Source organism: Oncorhynchus kisutch, linkage group LG29, assembly GCF_002021735.2.
Source record: "Oncorhynchus kisutch isolate 150728-3 linkage group LG29, Okis_V2, whole genome shotgun sequence".
Lineage (NCBI taxonomy): Eukaryota > Metazoa > Chordata > Actinopteri > Salmoniformes > Salmonidae > Oncorhynchus > Oncorhynchus kisutch.
Genome location: NC_034202.2, coordinates 37321355 through 37336213, shown reverse-complemented (window position 1 = coordinate 37336213; position 14859 = coordinate 37321355). Strand labels below are relative to the sequence as shown.

General features: G+C 41.8%; 2 protein-coding genes and 1 non-coding gene across 3 annotated transcripts; 2 read left to right on the top strand and 1 right to left on the bottom strand.

Annotated features, from left to right (window-relative positions):
• The first annotated feature begins 3457 nt into the window (after positions 1-3457).
• Positions 3458-7394, top strand: medag (mesenteric estrogen dependent adipogenesis). The gene is made up of 5 exons (XM_020465805.2): positions 3458-3760; positions 3886-4022; positions 4574-4689; positions 4847-5017; positions 5695-7394. The coding sequence occupies exons 1-5, from the start codon at positions 3564-3566 to the stop codon at positions 5713-5715; spliced, it is 642 nt and encodes a 213-aa protein (XP_020321394.1). The 5' UTR covers positions 3458-3563; the 3' UTR covers positions 5716-7394.
• Positions 6661-14338, bottom strand: alox5ap (arachidonate 5-lipoxygenase-activating protein). Its single transcript, XM_020465806.2, has 5 exons — positions 14206-14338; positions 13462-13540; positions 8351-8421; positions 8188-8269; positions 6661-8087 (listed from the first exon to the last, which is right to left on the bottom strand). The coding sequence occupies exons 1-5, from the start codon at positions 14273-14275 to the stop codon at positions 7925-7927; spliced, it is 465 nt and encodes a 154-aa protein (XP_020321395.1). The 5' UTR covers positions 14276-14338; the 3' UTR covers positions 6661-7924.
• Positions 14339-14588: 250 nt separating this feature from the next.
• On the top strand, positions 14589-14660 carry trnae-uuc (transfer RNA glutamic acid (anticodon UUC)). The gene has a single exon. It is a non-coding gene; the product is annotated as a tRNA-Glu (tRNA).
• The last annotated feature ends 199 nt before the right edge of the window (positions 14661-14859 follow it).

Here is a 14859-nt window from a genome sequence, read left to right as displayed (position 1 = left end):
GAAAAAGGTCATGTCTCGTTTTGTTTTGAATTTTCTCAATGGCAATATTAATCTGATCATTCTTGTAGCCCCTCTCCTTGAACTTTCTTTGCATCTCAGCCATATTTCTGTCGAAATCGGATTGTTTTTTGCAAATTCTTTTGAGTCGACAGAATTGGCTGTAGGGCAAACTATTTTTCAAGGGAAGTGGGTGACAACTATCAGCCCTCAACAAACTGTTAGGATCAGTAGGCTTCCTGTAAAGATCAGTGTATAGAACATTATCTTCACACAAGATCAGAAGATCAAGGAAACTGATTCGACGTGTATCAGATTGCATAGTAAATCTCAGATGCTCAGAACAGGAGTTAAGAAAAGCATGGAACGCCTGGAGCTGTTTTGCATCAACCCCTCCATAGAACAAAAATATCATCAATATACCGTTTCCAAATAATGATGTGAGGCAAGATTTTTTTGGGGAGAGGATTGAAAATAGACTGTTTCTCCATGTAACCCACATACAAATTAGAATAGTTAGGAGCCATAGGGGATCCCATAGCAGTACCTTTCGTCTGAATAAAGAAATCATTTAGAAACATGAAATAGTTGTGCGTGAGTACTATTTCAGCCAATGTTACAATGCATGCACTGGAAGGTAGTTCATTAGGGTCACGTTGCAGAAGAAAATGTTCCATAGCTTCAATACCGCCCTCGTGTGGAATATTAGTGTATAATGACTCAACATCAAAAGTAACTAAGGTATTCTCAGGGAGAGGATCAAGAGATTCAATGATAGAGATCATACTGCTGGTGTCCTTCACAAAGGAGGGGAGCTGTTCTGCGAGTGGTCTAATAAAAAAGTCAACAAAAGTAGATAGAGGGGCCGTTACTGCATCAATGCCCGCTACAATAGGGCGCCCTGGAGGTTGTGTAACATTCTTGTGTAATTTCGGCAAAGTATAGAAAGTGGCAATTTTAGGGTGTTGAATAGCCAAAAAAGCATGTTCTTTTTTGGTTATCTGACCAGAACTTAAATACCCATCTAGAACAGTCAAGATAGTATTCTGAAATTGGGAAGTGGGGTCACTTCTGAGTTTCTTGTAAAAGGTGTTGTCAAGCAGCTGTCTATGACACTCATGTACATAAGCTGTCCTATCCATGAGTACAACCAACCCACCCTTATCAGCAGGACGAATAAGGACTGACGTATCAGATTGTAAATCAAGCAAAGCTTGTTTTTCATTCTTGGGTAAATTATGGAAAGATTTGGATCCCTGTTTATTCTTAAGGAGAAGTCCAACATCATTTTCCACAAGTCTGCAATATGTCTCGATAGAGTGATTGCGATTGGCTGGAGGTATAAAATAACTCTTGCTTCTAAAAGGAGTCGGAGTCTGTGCAGGTTAGTAACCTGCTGGTTCAATAGAAATATCAGGATTAGGGGAGCTAAAGTATTCCCTTTAACAGATGTTTCCAAAAGACTTAAACATGTCTACCTTAACATCAAATCGTTGCACTGAGTTGTGGGCACAAAAGATAACCCTTTATTAAGCAAAGAGACATGGGCAGGGCTCAATATCTTGCTAGATGAATTAAAGACACTCAGTCCCGTGGGTTCTGGAACCGTGTGAACGGTCTCCTCTGCCTCTGATAGTCGTTTCTTCTTACCCCGTCGGGTGCGACATCTCGTCGATGCGCGTGCCTGCGGCCACTTCCGCCCTTCTGTCCGTCCATCTCGTCGATGCGCGTGCCTGCAGCCTCCTCCGCCCTTCCGTCCGTCCAGTCTCTCGTTGAATAAAAAGCCGATGAGTTGCTGGTTGTGGAGCGTTGATCAGACAAGGGTGGATAGAAGTAAGCGGCATCCCTCCTACGTCTGTCATGGAGAGGGGGAGCAGGACCTCTTTTGTCAGGGTTTCTCCAGAAGTAGACTTTACCATCGGCCTCGTCAGGGTTTCTCCAGAAGTAGACTTTACCATCGGCCTCGTCGGGGTTTCTCCAGAAGTAGACTTTACCATCGGCCTCGTCAGGGTTTCTCCAGAAGTAGACTTTACCATCGGCCTCGTCGGGGTTTCTCCAGAAGTAGACTTTACCATCGGCCTCGTCAGGGTTTCTCCAGAAGTAGACTTTACCATCGGCCTCGTCGGGGTTTCTCCAGAAGTAGACTTTACCATCGGCCTCGTCAGGGTTTCTCCAGAAGTAGACTTTACCATCGGCCTCGTCAGGGTTTCTCCAGAAGTAGACTTTACCATCGGCCTCGTCAGGGTTTCTCCAGAAGTAGACTTTACCATCGGCCTCGTCAGGGTTTCTCCAGAAGTAGACTACCATTTCTTCTTCTTTATTTCTGTAGACAACTTGTCCTGGAGCGCTTGGTTAGTTTTCATCAGTTCATTGAATATGCCATCATCATTAACAACTGTTTGTAGAGCTGTGCGTTTGTCTTTAATCGTGTTAACCATTTCAATAAAATCCTTCTTCAACTGGTCAAAAATTAATGTCATTAAATCAATAGAGCATTTGTTCAGGATGGCACACCAGCACTCACAGTAATCATCTGTGCGCTGTCCCAATGATGGTTCTTTTTGCCACCTGAGTCCCCGTGGAATAATGCCTTGACGCATTGAATATTGAATATGCCATCATCATTAACAACTGTTTGTAGAGCTGTGCGTTTGTCTTTAATCGTGTTAACCATTTCAATAAAATCCTTCTTCAACTGGTCAAAAATTAATGTCATTAAATCAATAGAGCATTTGTTCAGGATGGCACACCAGCACTCACAGTAATCATCTGTGCGCTGTCCCAATGATGGTTCTTTTTGCCACCTGAGTCCCAGTGGAATAATGCCTTGACGCACATAATCACTAAGAGTGACTATATGTAGATGCGTTCTCGTCTGGCGCTTAGATAAATGTAACAGTTCTTTCGAGAGGTCAGAATTATGTCAAAAAGAGACTCCGAAGTAATGATCTTATCACGCTCCCTTTGACTATATTCAAAGTAATCTAGTATGGGTCTATGACCAGTGTCAGGAAAATAATTATCATACGGCATCGTTTAAGAGCTTTTTTTGCTGTTTACTGGGTAACAGAACGATCTAGAAGAAAAAGAAACGCACACCTATTAAGGCGAGGTGTTGGCTAGCGGAGTAGAAAACTTGAAAATATTCTATTATTATGTTGTTCAGATTGTATTTGTTTTGAATTGTTAGATTGATATGCACTTTGTTTAATATACATTAAACAGTTATACTTTAAATGCAAATGTTTAATAGCATTCTTTTTCATAACAAACCAATGCATTTCTAAATACATTGTGGTTAAGGTAGAGTATGATTTCATTTAATCATTTAATTAGAATTATTTTAACACCAATCACAGTCAAAGCTATCGCAAACTTTATGACTTGAAAAAATACAAAATATATATTTTTTAAAGAGCCGTTTGGGAGCTAAAAAGAGCTCACTGAAAAGATCCGGAACGCCCATCTGGGGTTACAAGACCTGTATTTCCTCATCACGTGATCTGGAATCGCAGCAGAAAAACAGATATTGCTCGAGACAGAAAACTCCACATAACTCCAAAGACATGACGATCACAGACGTGTCCCGTTGTACGATGGAAGTTATAGAAGTTGAGCAATTCTTGCGGAACCCTCCGCCCGGTTTCACCGTAGAGGCTGGCTACGGATTCGTGAAAAGCGATCCTGAAAACTGCTGCGTGTTCATCGATGACTTCGAGTTATCCAGAGGAGGAAAAGTAGTCTTCCAACACTCGCAGGGAAAGTAAGGAATATGTTCATTTTAAAAGTTTGATACATTAGTCAGCCTTGAAAATATAATTAATTCATCTGAGCATCAACTTCTTAACTAGCAATCGGAAATGTATCCAACAATTTATTTTCTTTCAGGAAAATCACAGTGCGCAATTTGGGAGATTACACTCGCTTCAGGAAGAACCTAACCTCAAAAAAGATATATATACTGGTGTCTGCATGTGAAAGTACACCTTCATCGACAGATAACAAAGCTCCCAAAAACAGAAGAGGTACAACTTTTCACTGTTCTATCTATAATGGTCCTGTCGGCTGCAGCAGACACGGCGTGCTCTGCGCTGTCGTCCATGGTTTTCATAAATTACTTTTCATAACGTTACTCTTTACTGCATCAAATACCAGATTGCATATGTACAGGAGTAAATGTTAGCCTGATACAGTATATGTGTGTTGGTGGATATCAACAGTACATAGTTCTTAACCATGCAGTGAAACAACAACGTTATTTATGTATTTTTAACCTGGGCTGGCCCTTCCATATGGAGGTTATAATGAGTCACTCCCTGCTTCCCAAATTGTACCTTATTCCCTATATAGTACACTACTGTTGGCCAGGGTTATGGTCAATATATTGTACTATAAAGGGAATATGGTGCTATTTGGGACGTAACTGTGGTTTTTGACCGGTTGCAGGCGGTGCAGAGTGACCTTTTAAGTGTGACTCACAGCCTAACTTAACACAGTGGCCTTCACAGGACTGACTGACTCTTTCTGATGCTCTTTCTCTCTGTCTCTCTCTCTCCTTTTCTCCCTCCCTCTCCAGTGCTCCAGCAGTATGTGGTGTCCATTGATGGTCGTAACCCTCTGATCAAGTGGGAGATTGAGAGAGGCCTGGACAGGACTATCTCCTCTGTGGCTGGGGAGAGCTACAGGGTCGACGTGAGTTTGTTATTAATTATTGTTATAGATTCTTAGATAACAAGCTTATTTTCTTTACACAGCCACCTCTCAACATTGTAAATGGCATATTCATATTTTTTTATTTTTTTTATGTAAAGTTGAAATACATTTTTCCCTCTGCTTATTTTGTTTTCAGATTGACCTGTGTGATGCGTTGCGTGGCTGGGAAGGGGAGAGTTTCTGTCTCCTAGGCAACAGAGAGAAGGTCACACCCGTGTGGAAGGATACCTGCTTCACCTTGAAATATTACTCGGATGCCCTCTTCGACTTCCCACACTGGCTCGGCTTCAGCAAACGCCATTTCAAGGTCAAATACAATTAAATGAATAAGGACTATTTATTTATGAATGTATCTGGAACGTTCCTCTTAGCTTATTGATGTGTATTCTCTACTGCGGACAGTTTACTGCTGAATAATCTGTGTTTCTCTGAATCTTACTTGTGGCCATCAAAGGGTGTGTCACAATAATATCTCGGTCCTCCTGAAGTGTGCACTTGTTTACAACTTTCCACCAATTTAAAAGCATTGAGATATGGTGGACACTCCCACCAGCCCATTGCTTCGCAATATTTCTTATACCGGTAATTTTCTTTCAAATCAGTGAAGGGAATAGATCCATTCTGGGAGGAAGGAGGTGATTGGGCCATAGCTAGGGTGTCCACTCTGGGAGGAAGGAGGTGATTGGGCCATTGCTAGGGTGTCCACTCTGGGAGGGAGGAAGGAGATGGTTGGGCCATAGCTAGGGTGTCCACTCTGGGACGGAGGAAGGAGATGGTTGGGCCATAGCTAGGGCGTCCACTCTAGGAGGAAGGAGATGATTGGGCCATAGCTAGGGCGTCCACTCTGGGAGGAAGGAGATGATTGGGCCATAGCTAGGGTGTCCACTCTGGGAGGAAGGAGATGATTGGGCCATAGGTAGGGTGCTCAATCTGGGAGGAAGTAAAACCAACACATGTTTATTTACTTTGATTTCTTCCCTGTAGATCTCCTACCATGGAAGATGAGACCTTAGCAAGAATCAATAATTACTATTTGATGGGCAAGAAGACTGGACATAGGCCAAAGATGATGATCTATTATATTGACAAGGTAGCCGAGTGACCACTCTAACAATGGAAATGCATGTCCTCAATGTTTGAAGGCAACTGAGGTCAGGTGGGACCATACTAGCCAATGAGGGGGCAGATATGTGTGTGAACAACAGGCACAACCAAGTCATTTTTCGCAAAGCTGTCGGAATGCCACCTGCATCCACTTATATCAGTACATTTGAAACAGTCAAAAAATTACAAACTTCTATTGAAATCAAATTAGCCCCATGTATTTCTACACTCTCTCATAGACCTCCATACAAAAAGGGTCTTATCTCACACGGACATATTTAGGGCGGTAAAATCCTCTCGCTTCGCCTCTTCCAAGGCCCACGTTTCAGTGGACAGTGACAACTGCCAGTTGAAGTGAGAAGCTGGGATACCTGCTGCCTGCTATGCAGGATTCCACCACTGGGAGGAGCTGTTTATCAGTAGACTGGATCATCTCGTTTAGGTGTAAGACATGGATGGTGTGTTCAATGCTGCTGCTTTGGTTTGAGAATTTAACCCTCGGCTGCACTGTTATGTCACTGGGAAGATGGAGTAAGCCAGTCGGAAAGGAACTATTGAAAGAACAGCCCAAAAGACTTTCCAATAAGTTGTTTCATCAAGTTCATATATACAGGGCCTTCAGAAATTATTCCCACCCCTTGACTTTTTCTACATTTTGTTGTGTTACAGCCTGAATTTAAAATGGATTAAATTGAGTTTTTGTTACTGACCTACACACAATACCCCATAATGACAAAGTGGAAGGATGTTTTTAGATTAAAAAAAAGAAAGAAAATCAAATTAATAAAAATAAATAGTTGTAAGTATTCAACCTCTTTTGGCAAGTCTAAATAAGTTCAGAAGTAAACAATCCACATAATAAGTTTACATGGACTCACTGTGTACAATGATAGTGTTTAACATGACTTTTGAATGACTACCTCATCTCTGTACCCAACACACAATTATCTGTAATGTCCCTCAGTTGAGCAGTGAATTTTAAAAAGAATAATGGGCAAATGTTGCACAATCCAGGTGTAGAAAACTCTTAGAGAGGTACCCAGAAAGACAGCTGTAATCGCTGCCAAAATTGCTTCTACAAAGTATTGACTCGGTAGTATTTCTGTATTTACTTCTCAATAAATTTGGAAAACATTTGTAAAAAAACAGGTTTTCACTTCATCATTATGGGGTATTGTGTGTATCTGGGTGAGAGGGAAAAAAATCTAATCAATCCATTTTGAATTCAGGCTGTAACACAAAATGTGGAGTAAGTTGAGAGGTATGAATACTTTCTGAAGGCTATTTACGTTGTTAGAAAACATTTTAAAATTGTGTATGGCGACATGATTTCTAGAACATCAGGCGGCATGATTTCTAGAACATGGGGACATGATTTCTAGGACATTTGAATGTAGATGTTGAGATGTATGCTCTTCAGATGAAGGGTCACCTTGAAACTGTTCAAATGTCATTTAGAGGGATAGCTGTGGCATATCAACATATTTTATACATTTTCAATAGAATTCAATACTATGTAGCTTTTGTGTTTTTATTTCCCAGACAAAAATATAAACAAATAAAGAATATAAAACATGAAATGATTGAGCACAGAAGTGGATAATTGCACCACATTGAATCACCCATCACATCACCACACTTGCTCCCCTTGCACTGTGCAAATACACACAGACACGAAACAGACTTTATAGTCACTTTCAGTAGTACCTCAACACAGACACAAAACAGACTAGTCACTTTCAGTAGTACCTCAACACAGACACAAAACAGACTTTATAGTCACTTTCAGTAGTACCTCAACACAGACACAAAACAGACTATAGTCACTTTCAGTAGTACCTCAACACAGACACGAAACAGACTTTATAGTCACTTTCAGTAGTACCTCAACACAGACACAAAACAGACTATAGTCACTTTCAGTAGTACCTCAACACAGACACAAAACAGACTTTATAGTCACTTTCAGTAGTACCTCAACACAGACACGAAACAGACTTTATAGTCACTTTCAGTAGTACCTCAACACAGACACAAAACAGACTTTATAGTCACTTTCAGTAGTACCTCAACACAGACACAAAACAGACTTTGTAGTCACTGCCGTAGTTCAGGGAATGAGGAGTAGAGCAGAGGCTGCGTTGGTGATCGTTTCCATGGTGTCTTTATAGTCGTTGCCGAGGTAACGCACCAGCAGGAAGTTGAAGATACCCACAATGCACATCAGGATGAGGAAGGCCAGGACGCGTTTCCCAAACAGGAACCCTGGAGTGCTGTCAGACAGAAACACAGTTGATTAGTCACACACATACAAAACAGCAGTCAATCAGTTACAAATACATACTTTACACACACACACACACACACTCTCACCTCTGAGATGTCTGACCCATGTACCCGACAAAGTACTTCTGCCTGGCCACCAGGTAGATGATCCCTGCGAAGGCAGCAGGAGCTGAACACACCAAGATCACAGAGTGTTAGCTAGATGAAAAGAGAGACTGGGTAATGTTACAGTATCTGTGTGATGATTTACCTTGGTTAAGGCAGAGCCCAGCACACCACATCACTGCTAGGAAGGTAGGGTAGGAATCCATACAGTTACGACTGTGGAGACAGACAAGAGAAACACATGATGAAAACCCCAGTTAGGCCTAGATTCAATCAGATTAAGGGTTACCCGGCGCTAGAAGACACATGCATAGCAGTGTGTTTTGGCGATGTCGGAGGTGTCACTACAGTCCCTGGTTGAAATCCAGGCTGTATCACTATCCGGCCATGATTGGGCGTCCCATAGAGCGGCGCACAGGCCGCCATTGTAAATAAGAATTTGTTCTTAACTGAGTTGCCAAGTTATTTAAAGGTTAAAAAGTAATAATCCACACTTGCCCTACTCGTGTTAGAAGTTCGGAGCGAGAAAGTGTAGGCTATACAGAAATAATTACGCTCCAACTGAAAAATCATTCAAGTTAATAATGATTTCTAGCATCTTAATGGAGGTGTAGATTACAGTTTACATGGGATTTCTGTTGATGTGACTCAGCATAGCCAATGGCAATGGCCGCTTTAGGTATAATTTACATTTTAGTCCTTTAGCAGAGGCTCTTAACCAGATAATAGTTCTATTTAAGACAGGAGTCAACCCAACATTCTGACATGTTATTAATAAATAAATACATGATTACACCCCTCACTTCCCCCAGACAACCCCACCCCCAAATGTGTGTGCGTGCCCGTGCAGTGTGTGTGTGTGTGTGTGTGTGTGTGCGATGTGTGTAAATGCTGGTGTTGCAAATACCCCAATCTACCCAACCGAGTCCACACGGAAGCCACTTGTGGCTTCGACAGCTCTACCTAAATTCCACCGCTATGTGGATGTTGGCTAAAGCAGATCTGATTGAAATAGAGCCCTTGGGCTTAGACAGTTTGATGCTGAAATTACACTGAATACAAACACACACTGAGACTCGACTCGTATGAAGTGTTAGGCTTCTAATCCATACAGTGGAAACTCAGCATTACAGCGCGATTGACATGTAAAGGCAATGTTCTTGCTTTAGCGGAGACTGCGCTCACGGTAAAAGCTACATATTTCGGCTCAATCGGAAAATGGCTATTGAAGTTCTATTGCGGAAGCTGTAACGCTTCAAGAATGAATAGAGCCCTGAGTCACGAGAGCCATCGCAAATATTCTGTGGTCAGTAAAATACTCTGTAGTCAGCAAAGTAACAATGATGAAATGGGTTGACAACATCCTCAGCCCTGCTCTCTCACTAGGAAGGAGGGGTGTTGCAATAAAAAAACACCACCTCTTCCTGAAAATACAAAAATATAGTTCCTGTGTGACAGCGCAGCCACACAGAAACTTCCTGAACTTTGTTTTTTATTGCGAAGTGTTTCACTTTGTGTGTGTGTGTGTGTGTGTGTGTGTGTGTGTGTGTGTGTGTGTGTGTGTGTGTGTGTGTGTGTGTGTGTATGTGGATGTGTATGTGTATGTGTATGTGTATGTGTATGTGTATGTGTGTGTGTGTGTGTGTGTGTGTGTGTGTGTGTCTGTTTCTTCACACGCAATGTCAGCCTAACCACCTTAACTTAGTCCTCTCTACAGAGAAGTTGTATTAGTCATATGTACAATATATGCATGATAGACATCGTCCAATGAAATGCTTACAGGCAGGTTATTTCTGGACAATGCAACAAGGTGAGGAGCAGAAAAAGGGTGTGGGTCCACTGCTTCCTTTTTTAATACAGGAAGTACATCATCGCAACAACGATGGCCTCCAATGAAACAACAGTCCTGATCCTCTGTTCCTTCATGTCTTTATCTACGTTATTCCTTTTTTTGACCAGAATATTTGAAGGAAAGGAGACAAGGAGAGGAAGCCACTTCATACTATTGAGATGCACCCTATGGGCCGATTTCCTGGTCTGAGATTAAGCCAAGTCCTGGAGTACAAAACACTTACAATGGGGCTGTTTCCATTGAGTGTGCCTTTTAGTGCAGGAATAGGTTTAACATCTGTACAGGAACCCATTAGAGTCTAACCTCCACTAAAGACCCAGGGCAGTTCCACACAGTAAGCAGAGTCTAACCTCCCCTAAAGACCCAGGGCAGATCCACACAGTAAGCAGAGTCTAACCTCCCCTAAAGATCCAGGGCAGATCCACACAGTAAGCAGAGTCTAACCTCCCCTAAAGACCCAGGGCAGATCCACACAGTAAGCAGAGTCTAACCTCCCCTAAAGACCCAGGGCAGTTCCACACAGTAAGCAGAGTCTAACCTTCCCTAAAGATCCAGGGCAGATCCACACAGTAAGCAGAGTCTAACCTCCCCTAAAGACCCAAGGCAGTTCCACACAGTAAGCAGAGTCTAACCTCCCCTAAGGACCCAGGGCAGATCCACACAGTAAGCAGAGTCTAACCTCCCCTAAAGACCCAGGGCAGTTCCACACAGTAAGCAGAGTCTAACCTCCCCTACAGCCCCAGGGCAGTTCCACACAGTAAGCAGTCTAACCTCCCCTAAAGACCCAGGGCAGATCCACACAGTAAGCAGTCTAACCTCCCCTAAAGACCCAGGGCAGTTCCACACAGTAAGCAGTCTAACCTCCCCTACAGCCCCAGGGCAGATCCACACAGTAAGCAGAGTCTACACCCTATTCCCTATATATTACACTACTGTATGGGCCCTGGTCAACAGTTACGCACTATAAATAGAAAATAGGGTGCTATAACCTGGTCTGGTTGGACTTTGAGGAAACTCCATGTGATGGTTAGTAATGTTAAGAGAGATGGAAATCACATGTAAAAGGTGACCAGATGGAAGAGAGAGAGGAGACATGGGATATGCAAAACCCTTCTCCCATTGGCAACACCACTAATGTGTAAAGAAACAACCGCAGTGTTGTGGGTTACAGCATGGCTATTATTAGGTCATGGCTTGATACACGGGGATAGTAGCATTTATGTAAATGAAATAAGCAGTAAAGAAATGATAACCAGCTGGATCAACAGTTAAACAAGGTTGAAATGGTACGTCCTTGTTTGGGTTATGTGTAACAGTTTTCCTCCTCTTCTGAGGAGGAGTAGGAAGGATCGGACCAATATGCAGCGTGGTAAGTGTTCGTCATTTTAATCCATAGAACTGAACACTAAAAATACAAAGTAAACAAAAATAACAACCGAAACACTTCCGTCTGGTAAACTACATACAGAAAACAACAACCCACAAATCATAGTGGGAAAACAGGCTGCCTAAGTATGGTTCTCAATCAGAGACAACGATAAACAGCTGCCTCTGATTGGGAACCATACCAGGCCTAAACATAGAAATAGACAAATATAGAACAACACATAGAATGCCCAGCCCAACTCACGCCCTGACCAAACTAAAATAGAGACATAAAAAGGAACTAAGGTCAGGACGTGACATTATGGGCTTAGTTCACATTCTGAATACACAGGGAAAGAATATAATTGTACATTGTGTGTGTGTGTGTTTTTATATTTATTTATTTTATTTCATCTTTATTTAACCAGGTAGGCCAGTTGAGAACACCTTTATTTAACCAGGTTGGCCAGTTGAGAACACCTTTATTTAACCAGGTTGGCCAGTTGAGAACACCTTTATTTAACCAGGTTGGCCAGTTGAGAACACCTTTATTTAACCAGGTTGGCCAGTTGAGAACACCTTTATTTAACCAGGTTGGCCAGTTGAGAACACCTTTATTTAACCAGGTTGGCCAGTTGAGAACACCTTTATTTAACCAGGTAGGCCAGTTGAGAACACCTTTATTTAACCAGGTTGGCCAGTTGAGAACACCTTTATTTAACCAGGTTGGCCAGTTGAGAACACCTTTATTTAACCAGGTTGGCCAGTTGAGAACACCTTTATTTAACCAGGTTGGCCAGTTGAGAACACCTTTATTTAACCAGGTTGGCCAGTTGAGAACACCTTTATTTAACCAGGTTGGCCAGTTGAGAACACCTTTATTTAACCAGGTTGGCCAGTTGGGAATAAGTTCTCATTTACAACTGTGACCTGGCCAAGATAAAGCAAAGCAGTGTGACACATACAACAACACAGAGTTACACATAAACAAACGTTCAGTCAATAACACAAAAGAAAATAAAAATATGTGTACAGTGTGTGAAAATGTAGAAGAGTAGGGAGGTAGATAATAAATAGGCCCTAGAGGCGAAAATAATTACAATTTATAATTAATACTGGAGTGATAGATCTACAGATGATGATGTGCAGGTAGAGATACTGGGGTGCAAAAGAGCAAGAGGGCAAGTAATAATATGGGGATGAGGTAGTTAGGTGGGCTATTTACAGATTGGCTGTGTGCAGGTACAGTGATATCGGTAAGCTGCTCTGACAGCTGATGCTTAAAGTTAGAGAGGGAGATATAAGACTCCAGCTTCAGAGATTTTTGCAATTCGTTCCAGTCATTGGCAGCAGAGAACTGGAAGGAGAGGCGGCCAAAGGGAGTGTTGGCTTTGGGGATGACCTGCTGGAGAGTGTGCTACGGGTGGGTGTTGCTATGGTGACCAGTGAGCTGAGATAAGGCGGGGCTTTACCTCGCAAAACTTATAGATTACCTGGAACCAGTGGGTTTGGCGACGGATATGTAGTGAGGGCCAGCCAACGAGAGCATACAGGTCACAGTGGTGGGTAGTATATGAGGATTTGGTGATAAAACGGATGGCACTATGATAGACGACATCCAGTTTGCTGAGTAGAGTGTCGGGGGTTATTTTGTAAATGACATCGCCGAAGTCAAGGATCAGTAGGATAGTCAGTTTTACGAGGGTATGTTTGGCGGCATGAGTGAAGGAGGCTTTGTTGCGAAATAGGAAGCCGATTCTAGATGTAATTTTGGATTGGAGATGCATAATGTGAGTCTGGAAGGAGAGTTTACAGTCTAACCAGACACCTAGGTATTTGTAGTTGTCCACACATTCTCGGTCAGAACCGTCCAGAGCAGTGATGCTAGTCGGGCCGGGAGGGTGCAGGCAGCAAACGGTTGAAGAGCATGCACTTCGTTTTACTAGCATTTAAAAGCAATATTTTTATTCCAGGATTAGGTTTAATGTGTGTCTGGGGAAAATGGTGTGTGTGTGTGTGTGTGTGTGAAAGTTACTTACTTGGCGCACGACACTCTCTCAAAAGCAGTTTTGTTGTTGTGCTCTTTACCCTCCCTCTCTACCTTTGTTGCAAAGAAAGCTGGAAATAACAAGCCAGATAAACCACCAACAGTTCAGAAATGTATTTTATCGTCGATCAGAGAAGTGAAGAAAAAGACTTGGTTATCAAGTGATATACAGTCCTTTAAAAGTAAGGCACAGTATTCAATTCAAAGCATCAACCGAGAGGTTAAATGATAAATACATTTTACAGTATGAAAAACAAAGAACACTACTACTAATGTGTGTAATAAATCACATAGTAAGCTACTTTACAATGTGAGTAAATCCTCCACAGGTCACCATTTATAAAGATATTATTTATCTCAATGGGACTTCCTGGTTAAAACAAAAGAATATATTACATTTATAGTCTCTTACCTGAGATAGGGCCGGTTTCCCAAACGCAGATTAAGCCTTATCCTGGACTAAAAAATCGCCATTGAAAGTGATTTTTATACCAGGATTAGGTTTAATGTGTGTCTGGGGAAAAGACCCATAAAGTTAAATTATTCTCTCGCTGACAATGACAATGCAAGTAACTTCGCCACAGTTGTCTTTTTGGCCTCCTTTCTATACATATATTATTCATGTAAATGGGACATCCTAGTTTAAATCAAATAAAAAATGTAGTCAAACATTTAAAAAAATAATAATAATAATAATAACCTAAATAATGTATATAAAGTGTATTAATTATCTTACCATTCTGTAGGACGCTAATGAGAGTGACGATGACCAAGAGAAAGATGTGTTCCACCACTATGGACAACATGACGACTCAGAACGGAGGGACAGATAGAACAGAGGGAGGACAGGCTTATTGAATATAAGGATAGAGGAGGAGGGACAACAGTTATAACTCTCTCTGTGTCTGTCGCACACATTCTCTCTCTCTCTCTCTCGCACTTCCTGTTAGACTGACCGTTTTTTTCTCCGTTTTTATGCAAACTATTTCTCAGACATGATTTCCTTACTGATGTGTGTATTGGTAACGGAGTTCCCTCACCTCTCCGTCATGATTAATTCATTGTTGTTCTCATTGCGTTGTGCATTCAAAACCCCATTGATGACAAACAAATTCATACTCCCATATGGTCTAGCGGTTAGGATTCCTGGTTTTCACCCAGGCGGCCCGGGTTCGACTCCCGGTATGGGAACGAGTATTTTTCTTACTAGTCTTCTCACCAATAAATCGTTTTATAGGCGATTCAATTTACTTACATATTTTTACAATTATGCTTTTAATGCATGCATGACGTTCCAATTGGCGAGGAGTATTCTGCGTTAGTAACCGTAAGATAGTCGAGAGAACATCCAATACATCAGCCTAGCTAGTACTGACTGTTACACATGTAT

What these genes read in the sequence shown, in the direction of transcription:
- medag (XM_020465805.2), top strand. Translation starts at nt 3,564, where the DNA reads ATGACGATCACAGACGTGTCCCGTTGTACGATGGAAGTTATAGAAGTT. An exon ending in GGGAGAGCTACAGGGTCGAC is followed by an intron (nt 4,690 to 4,846) that starts GTGAGTTTGTTA and finishes TTTTGTTTTCAG; the next exon opens with ATTGACCTGTGTGATGCGTT. An exon ending in TCAGCAAACGCCATTTCAAG is followed by an intron (nt 5,018 to 5,694) that starts GTCAAATACAAT and finishes TCTTCCCTGTAG; the next exon opens with ATCTCCTACCATGGAAGATG.
- alox5ap (XM_020465806.2), bottom strand. Translation starts at nt 14,275, where the DNA reads ATGTTGTCCATAGTGGTGGAACACATCTTTCTCTTGGTCATCGTCACT. An exon ending in GAGAGAGTGTCGTGCGCCAA is followed by an intron (nt 8,422 to 13,461) that starts GTAAGTAACTTT and finishes CTGTCTCCACAG; the next exon opens with TCGTAACTGTATGGATTCCT. An exon ending in TGGGCTCTGCCTTAACCAAG is followed by an intron (nt 8,270 to 8,350) that starts GTAAATCATCAC and finishes TGGTGTGTTCAG; the next exon opens with CTCCTGCTGCCTTCGCAGGG.